The sequence below is a fragment of the Hevea brasiliensis genome, chromosome 6 (assembly GCF_030052815.1).
Source record: "Hevea brasiliensis isolate MT/VB/25A 57/8 chromosome 6, ASM3005281v1, whole genome shotgun sequence".
NCBI classification, from domain to species: domain Eukaryota; kingdom Viridiplantae; phylum Streptophyta; class Magnoliopsida; order Malpighiales; family Euphorbiaceae; genus Hevea; species Hevea brasiliensis.
Genome location: NC_079498.1, coordinates 7,166,631 through 7,176,533, shown reverse-complemented (window position 1 = coordinate 7,176,533; position 9,903 = coordinate 7,166,631). Strand labels below are relative to the sequence as shown.

At 27.6% G+C, this 9,903-nt stretch overlaps 1 protein-coding gene across 1 annotated transcript; it reads right to left on the bottom strand.

Annotated features, from left to right (window-relative positions):
- Positions 1 to 8,355: 8,355 nt before the first annotated feature.
- On the bottom strand, positions 8,356 to 9,577 carry LOC110648020 (endochitinase EP3). Its single transcript, XM_021802097.2, has 2 exons — positions 9,110 to 9,577; positions 8,356 to 9,014 (listed from the first exon to the last, which is right to left on the bottom strand). Exons 1-2 carry the CDS (start codon positions 9,411 to 9,413, stop codon positions 8,605 to 8,607), a joined length of 714 nt encoding a protein of 237 aa, XP_021657789.1. The 5' UTR covers positions 9,414 to 9,577; the 3' UTR covers positions 8,356 to 8,604.
- Positions 9,578 to 9,903: the final 326 nt, after the last annotated feature.

The window sequence follows — 9,903 nt, the reverse complement described above, 5'->3', positions numbered from 1 at the left end:
TTTTCCTCATATCGTGTTTGAAATTTATTGCATTAAAAAATTGATTAATATTTGACATTTCACATTGTGATACATAGAATTGATGTCATGATTCAAAACTCTACATCTTAGAATTCATAAAAAAACTCTTTATCAATTTTAATAAAATTTGACTCGAATATGTAATTCGTTCTATAAGAATTAAAAAAAAAGGGGATTAAGTTAAAAAAAAATCATAGAGATTGTGCTCTTGGATAATCGAATTTTTGGTTTAATTTTTAATAAAATGATGTCTAATTTTACTCTACTAGCACTTTATAGATCATGGATAAATATTGTAACGCTGTTAATTTTACTGACGTAATGGTGTGAATTTAATAAAATGCCTTAGTGGTAGAATAAATCTAAATATTTATGTATTGCACATTTTATTCAAAACTTTTAATTTTAAATAATTTAATGATAACTTTTAAAATTGAAGAAATTTTGTCAAAATTTAATAATTTCATTTGAGAATTTTAACTTTTGACACTGGTATATTAATGGTGGAAATCATATTTTAAGTTAGAATCTCCTTACTATCTAAATGGCAAAAGTCATAATTCCTAAATTATAATTATGAGTTTTGGATTTTAATTATGAAAGTTATTTAAAATTAAAAGTTTTTGAATAAAATTAACAGTATATACAAAGGTTTGGATTTATTTTACTAATTAGTCTAATAAAATAATATTTTTAAAAAATATCTTAAATATCATAAATAATATAAAAATGAAGAATTAAAAATTAAATTAATAATTTTTTTGAAAAAAGAAAAAATTATTCTATTAAATGTACATTGTTGTGTCAATAAAATTAATAGCATTGGAATATTTATCTTAAAAAGAGCTAATGGAGTAAAATAAAATTATTTTATCGAAAATTGAACAACAAATGTCGAAATATTAAAATATGTAATTTGAATATATATATATATATATATATATATATATATATATATATATATATATATATATATATATATATATATATATATATATATTAAACAAATAAAGTATATATTTATAAATAAATTTTCATAAATTTTATAGAATTCATTCTTTTTTTATAGGTTTTGTATGTGTTCTTATACGTACAAAATTTTCCCTTGGAAGGAAGATATACATGATAATTGAATCCAAATTTTAGTCATTCTTATTTAAATTTAATTTATTAAAAATTTAAAATATAATTATATAAAATTTATATATTTAATAAATAAATCTTACTATCTACAGATGTAACATCGTGTCTAAGCAAAAAAAATCCATAAGCATAAGTCTTTCATCACCAACTTACCCACCTACCTGTTCAAATATTTTCCAAAACTACTAAAAAATGTCTTGAGAATTCAAAACATGTGAAAAGGATGGCCTCTTGAGCTTTACTTGCTTGGTGTGCGCGATTTTTCATTTTCTTGCATAGTCCATTGAAAAAAAAATAAAAAAAGACTTATCAGTCAATATTCAAAATTTCCAACCTGTGGACTTACATTTGCAAAACGCAGCCCTAAAATTCTTTTCCTAATATATTTAAGTATTACCGACTCTACCTATAATGACCAAATTGCCCCACTATTCACATAAATATCCACGTCATGAAGATGGGCATTTGAGTGGAAAAAAAAAAAGTATAATATTCAAAACCCTAATAGTAAAATCCAAGAGGTGACGCGTTCAAACTATAAAAGAAATTGAAAAAATCACATGTTTAAGGGTTTCCCAGCAGAGCTAAACCAATAAACTTCAGCCTGCATACTTGACTATTTCAATAAAACATATATATATATATTTGGTCAACACGTAGCCCTCCAAAAGCCAACCATAAAGCCCTGTGTTCAAAGAGCTATAGCGACGCTAAGTCGTTCACATGTCTGCTATAAATACCCCAACTACCTTCTCATCTCCTCTCATCCACAATCACTCAACAACTCTAGCACAAGTTCTTTCTCTCTTTCTGGGTATACAGAAAATTAAAGCTCTTTCTTTTTCAGCAAGGGTAGTGCTTTTTTGGGAGATGTTGATGAGTTTCAGCAAGGCAATCACTGTTCTGGCCATTTTCTTTATCTTGGTGGCTGTTTTTGGCCAGGTTAGGGTGGAGGCAAGTAGAGTGTTAGCAGAAGATTTTGCCACTGCAAATCATTTGGAGACTTATTCTTCTGTTTATGAGAAGGCAAAAAGTACCATGGCATGTTGGCTTGAACGCCTAGCATCAGGACCTAGCCCCAAAGGACCTGGTCACTAGTTCCTTTTTATTCTTGATGGGTGATAGATAGAATGAGAGATTTTATGGATTTTTCATTTATACAAGACAATTAGAAAAGAAAAGACATTGATTTCTTTTGTTGTTTGTTAGTTTCTTTGCTGTAGAAACAAAATATACTAGTGTTGTAACTTTCGTTATAGGAACTATATGGGAAAAATGTAAATAAAGCATACTATTCTTTATTTCATAAACGATTGGCATTAGAGATTCTTTGTTTCTTTTTTCATTTGACTTCATGGTTCAATATCACTGAATTAAAAACTCATGATCAATAAGCAGCCTTCAGAATTATGAGGTTTCAAATTTCAGTACTAATCAAGGCCAATTAATTGAAAAAAAAAAAAGAATCTTGGAAAACATGCTCTATATTTATAGCACGACTTTACATTCAATTGCAAAATTCTTGTATGCACTTAATTAATCCACTATGAATATTATGGATTAACCACTATTAACATATTGTCATGTATATTATTGAGGAGATTTTCAAGAGAAAGTTTTGCATGTATTTGGCATATGAGAACCACATATTAAACAAATGATGTATGTTCTTGTTTTTTCATGAAACCTTCCTTCTTTTCGTCACTTCTTCATGAAAACTGAATTATATATAAAGGCTTAATTTGCATATCTTAGGTCAACTTCGGCTTTTAGTAACAAACGCATTTAGATCTCTATTGGAGGTCTCATGTTTAAAATTATTGCCTATATAAATACTATCTGTAATTGTTTATATCAACCATAGCAGTTCTCATTAATACCTTAACACCTTATTTGGATGATGGTTTTCCATGATTTTATAATGTATGGAATGGTAATACTACTTATTTGTGAAAATTGTTCCTAGAGAATGGTGGTTTTGAGATGATTTCTCATTTCAGTTTTTTCTCTCCCTTTTATATATATATTAAAAAAAATGATATTTTGTTGTTCTTTAGACTTTGGCCCCTTAAAAATAATTTCTAGCTATACCCTTGATTAGACTCCCTCATTTCCCTGGAGAATTTCCTGCACTGAATCATGGTCCATACAAGAATTTTCCAGTTCCCTGACTTGCGCAATTTCCTTAATTTCCTCGCTTAATTTGTGTATGTTTTGGTTCTTGTTTGGATTGGAATATGTGGCCAATCGCTTGTTGTCCTTAATTAATTCTTCCTCTAATCACTCTCCCTAAATTCCTTCTATTTCCCTTAATTTCCTCTCACTTGCTTTCTCTTTGTGTTGCTTGTTACTTGAGGAGCACTCCATCCCCCTTTTTCGTAGTCCTAGCTAACCTTTGGTTGAATATATACACACTTCCATTCAAAGATATTGCATGGATGGATATTTTTTATCTGGTTTATTACAAACTCAAAACACATAAACATAAGATAGACTTATCAATTAAATACATGTAAAGTAACTATACCATATAATATGAAACCATCACAAATCATGATCCAAACATAGTATAAGTAGAAAATACGTTTAATAAAAATAATTTTACAAGCACATGTATTATTAAAATCATTAAAAAGGACATTCAACGAGATATGAGATGAAATTTAAAAAATTAAATAAAGGTAATATAATAAAATATTTTGTCAAACTAGCTTATAAATTTCAAAACAAAAAAGAAGTCCCTCAACTTAAGTTTTTAGTTTATATATAAGCTCAAGAAAAGTAACAAATAAACAAATAAACTTATTTTTAGAGTTTTGGTTTATAAACTAAGACAAACACCTTAAGTACTCAAATTCGAATACTATAATTCTGAGGTTGGATTTAGCTTTTTAATATAATATTAAAATAGTTTAATCTCTTTTCTTTAAGTCGTTATCTCTTGCTTACAAGTTTTGAAACTTTTCATAGTTTGTTAAAAATTTAAATTTGTAATAATTATTATAATTTTGAGTTATTTTTATTGAGTAATTATTTCTAATTATTATAGTAATTTAATTTTATTTGCTGTTTCTAAACTTAGCTCTAATATTCATTAAAATTTCCAAATTATAATTTGTCACTTATTCAACGTTAATTTTAATAAGAACAGCATACTTTTTTACCAAATTCTAAATGACACATTGACGCGAAATTTACATCACATTTTTTTGATACCATTATAAATTTTTTTATTAATCTGCCACGGGCACCATCGAAAGTGAAACAAGAGAGTATCATGGTTTACAACTCAGGGACAGTGGGTGAAATGAAACCATTTCTTTTTAAAGCCAAATGAACCCAATTTTAATAAGCTAGAAGTTTTTTTTATTAGGTCTTAAGTAAGAAAATTGATCCTTTGATCCTTTATTTAATATGAAATATGTCTGTATGGCTTATATGAGATTTCGCGTCTTAGTAAAATTTTCATGATTTTACTAAGAAGTGTATGTGTCCCTAAGTTGGGTGTATTTATCTCTCTACCTACCAATATAAAAAATCAAAAGTCATAGTTTTTAGGGGGTTCGATGTGTGGTGGAGTCCTCCATGCATAGCCCGCAGTTAAATGGGCTTATGGTTGGTCTTTTAGAATCTCACATCAAATATGAAAAATGCGTGTGCATAGTTTATATGGAATTTTGCACATTTAATAAAATTTTATAATTTTATTAAGGCGCATATCCTGTCCCTGAATCAAGTATGTTCATATCTCTGCCTATTGATAATAAAAAAATAATAATAAACTTAAAATTTTTTATTAAGAAGGTCATAAATTTTGTCCCATGCTTAGGCAAGTGTTGGGACAAATTTCACAAGGTCCATTTTGTTACATCATATTGGGTTGATGTTTGGTCCACATTTAAGAACGAGTCGATGTGGGTAAATAATCTTAATCAACTAGTATAACTTATGCATAATATAAAAACTTATTATTTAGTTTTTGTATTGTAATAAAATTAATTATTTAAATTTTTATTTTAAAAAATATATTATTTAATTTATTATTTTTAGTTTATGAACTATTTATTCTCTCTCATTAATTTTTATGTTAATTAAAGGAAAGAAAATAGTTATCTATATAGAACAAGTAGTTGATGGATTAAAAATTACAAGAACCAAATACTTGTATTATTCAAATTATAGAAGAATATTATTCAAATGATAGGAATTGAATCTTCTATGATAGTATCCTTACCTAAGCAATCGTATAACATATACGATCCATGGACATTAAATTATTATTTAGAATAAGTTAATAAATTTTAATTTAATAATATTAAAAATATCATCGATACTTTAAGGTTTACTATTAATAACTAAATTATTCTTTATATTAAAGTACTATTTATTTTACAAAAAATATATTTTTTTCATATTATTTAACATTTGGGGTACTCGAAAAAATAGTTAACAAAAAATATTTTTTTGATAAAAGAGAAAACTAAATAATTTTTATAAACTTTTTAAAAGAGAAAGTAATTTTTCATTTTATACTTTAATAATTTTATTAATATTATATATATATATATATACAAACACATACCATTAAAAATTTAACATTGTAATTAAATAATAAAAAATATTTTAATAGAAATATTATTTTTAAAAACACTTTTTTAGAAAATATTTTTTATATACAAATTATTTTCTATGAAATAAATGAATTTAAATTGAGCTGAAATTTAAACTCTCAATCACTCTACTTTATAGCCCTTTGATATCAAGTATCTTCTATGATTATTTAGTTTTATAAAAAATATAATTATTTTATTACGTAAAATAAGATAATTTCACATAAGTTTATAACTTAACTGTGTAAAATGATTTTTTTTATAAATTAGTTAATCACAAAAATTTTATATTCATCTCTAGATTTTTCTAAAAAATATTATATGTGCTTTTTTATCTGAGAATTTTTTTTTAAGTTAATAAAATTTTGATAATTAATTAATTTACAAAAAAAAATATTTTACAAAAATCTAAATAAAATGAGTGATAAATTTATATAAAATTATCTTATTTTCAGAATAATCATACTTTGTATGAAACCTGTAAGTATAGAATTTTCCTTTCTTTTTTTTCCGACCCATACAAGAATTCTTCACATCCCGTCATATGGGTTCAGACTTAGTTGTCATTACATGAGTTGGCTCATCAAATTGGGTCTGGCTCTTCTTAACTCTCTACTCAGAATCTAACTTTCCTGAACTAGCTTATGGGTCACATCTCCTTACACCGAGTTTATGAGTCTTCCTCCTTCAAGCTCAGTCCATTATACTTTGAGGTCCTAATTCTAGAGTCATTCGAACTCAAAAACTCTATTTCTCTCTCCTTATACAACACATGCAAACTTCGTAACCTTCAAAAATGGCTCCCGCCTAGCATTTTATTCCAGCAGTTTTTCAACTACTGCTTCTAGTGTGCGCATTGGCCCATAAAGTTGCTGCCCGCGTAATGCATTATGGGATAGTCTTGTGCTCAACCAGATTTATGAGAAGCAAATCCGAAGGGAAGCATGAACTATTTCCCCTCTACACCCGCAGCAAATTAGATGGCCTTGGACTTTGATGCATGGGCCTGGCCCAATCATGGGTGGACCAGTTCTCATTTCCTCAATCGATAACACCAATATCATTTCGGTAAACTTTTAAGTCTCCTAATATTTGATGTTCTACTTTGCATGGATATAAGAGGAAGAACTTAACCAGGGGAGAGCAGTTTTCGGTTTAAATCGAAAAATCAAATCGAATCGATTCAATTAGGTTTAATCGGTTTGATTTAGTTTATAATTTTGATAATTTCGGTTAATCAGTTCGGTTCAGTTATTTTTATAAAAAATAAAAAAAACAAACCGAACTGAAATTATTAATATATATAGGAAATCAAAGAAAATCGAATCAAATAGAATCAAACCAAATCGAACCGAACCTAAATCAAAGAAAACCGAACCAAACCTTAAGATTTTTGAGTTTTGATTTCTAATTTTTTTTTGTTTTTATGTTTTATTATTTAGATTTAATATTAAAAATATGAAATTTTATAAATTTGGGTTTGATCGGTTTAAAACCGAACCGAACCGATATTTATTGGTTCGATTCGATTCGATTTTCTCTTATTTATCGGTTTGATTCAGTTTTTAAATTTTTTATTTTGATTTTTGGTTTTATCAGTTTGGTTCGTTTCGAAACCGAACTGACCGTTTGCACACCCCTAAACTTAACAATCTTTGAATTAAATATTTATATTTAGATTTATATATCTTTTATATATTTTTTAATTAATTATATATATATATTAATTTTAAATATTTAATTTAATAATTATTATGCTATTTTTATATGCCTTCAAACTTATAATAAATGCACTCCAAATAAATGCCAAGGATCAATTTATATTAGGCCTAACAATATTTATAAAATAATTAAAAAATATTAATTAGGCCTAATGGAGCTATATATGCATTGAAAATTCTAATATATAGGGAACAGAGTTTCAAATTAACTTCATTTATATTGTCCACTACCACAAGCAATTCTGTGCTGAACTTTCTGCTAGGACTTACATTTCAAGATTGAAAATAATTAACCAGCTACTCTGATAGACAAAAAGAAATTAAAAGAAAAAAGCTGCATACATTGATAATGTATTATTTATTTATTTTTTAAACTTTCAATATATTCAAAAATTATTTCTTAGTGCTGGTCTAGGAGTTGAAGTTTTGGATGCTAACAGTGGACCACAATATTTAAATTTAGAAAGGTTAGTCATACATACAAGGTGTATTGTATTTAAATTTGAGGACCAGCTGCGAACATAACAATTAAATTTATAGTTATTTTTTTAATGTGCTTCATTTATAATTTTAATTTTTTTAAATTTATTTTTTTATTATTAAAAAGAATTTTTAAAAAATAAACAATTAATTTTTTATTTTAGTTGGATCAACAAAAATAATTTTTTAATTTTTTAGAATATAAGTTATTTAATTTTTTCAATTGAGTCAATAAATAAATATAATTATTTCACGCTATTGTTAGAAATTTTTTTCGGAGCAAATATGAGTTTATTAAAAATATGTTGACTTATTTTTTATTAAAAAAATGAAAAATAAAACCTTAAAAAATGAAAAATAAAAGATGAAAGGGAAATTAATTAGAGAAAATGATGCATTTATTTTATATTTTTATTATTTATCTGCACGCAGTAAGCTCTCGTACAATGGGAGGATACAAATCCTCTTTTACAATCCTACCTTACATAATAATTCAGTCAATACAAGACATAACCATTGACCAATAAGAAAATTCAAACTCGACCCACTCATAAATAAGGATATCATCTAAGCTAGCAGGATTGGTGTACGTGCATTTATTATTCTGACTTATTCAATGCAAAAGTATCTCAGCATTGGAGATTACCCCCTGGAGAAACACCAAATTGGCCGCAATATTTAGTGTAGAGATCAATTCTAGCTTTAACTTTGGCAGGTTCTTTTCCATTGCATTCAACAGCACCATTAATGGCTTTAATCGTAGCTCCAAAACCTTGGGTCACAGAAGGGCGGACATTTTGCATCCAATACCATAAGGCAGTCTTGAATGATATGACAGGATCTGTGGCCACAATTTCAGGATTGTTCAGCCCATTAAAGCCGATGCTTTTACCAGCTGCTCCGTAGTTGTAGTTCCATGTTAGTTGAAGTGGACCGCGCCCGAAGTATCTCTTGCCTGGGGTACATGGATAAGCTGGGAAGTTTTTATCGCAGTAGTTCTCATTAGCAGGAACATTTTGCTCCTGTTTGTAGCAGAAATCTGACATGAAAAAGAAAACAAGAAGCAGAAAACACATCAGCATATATAAAGTTCATGAAAAACAAGAAAAGAAATTAGAAAAGACATGCACTTACATCCAGTCTCATGGGTGGTATGAGCAAAAAAGGCAGCAACTTCCCGTTTAGAATCATCAGCGGAACCTAATTTTCCAAATTGAGGATATGAATTGAGAGCTTTAAGAAAAGCATCCCTTGAGTAGAAATTCTTTCCTGCACAACCTGCAGGAGCTTGATTGATTATGCCATTAAAGAAAGCTGGTGTCACAAGGTCTGGCACCGAGACACCTTGGCCCATGACATTTTTAGGGAGGGCTCCTGCAAGAATTATTGCCAGGGTGATGGTAAACAGAAGGTTCATCATGCTGTTGTGGGTTAACATTTTGAGAGAGATTGGCCTAAATAGAGTAAGTGAAAAAGTGATGAGTGGGATGCTTGCAAAAGAGAATTAGAGGTGGAATTTATAGAGTTCACAGAAGCTTTGAGGCTGCTTAATTGCTAGAATTGCAGCTCAAGATGGAAAAGGAGACGTGTGGACTGGAAGTCTCTATAGTCTAAATAGTTTGGTATGATATTATGAGAAGTTGCTATTTCATAGAATTGAAAAGTCTAACCAATTGATAATATCTGATAACTCTATTAAATTATTTTTCAGCTTCTGTTTTGATGGGCAATTGGGGATTTTCATTTTTCTATACATAAAAATTTAACAATTCATTAATAAGAATCATTAAAATTAAGAAATTTAATTATTAATTTTTAACAATATAATTTTAAAATAATAATAAAATAATATCAGAAAATAATTTTTATATAAACTACTAAATTATTTTTTCCCACAAGATGGAAAAAAAGCAAACTCTATACGCGGA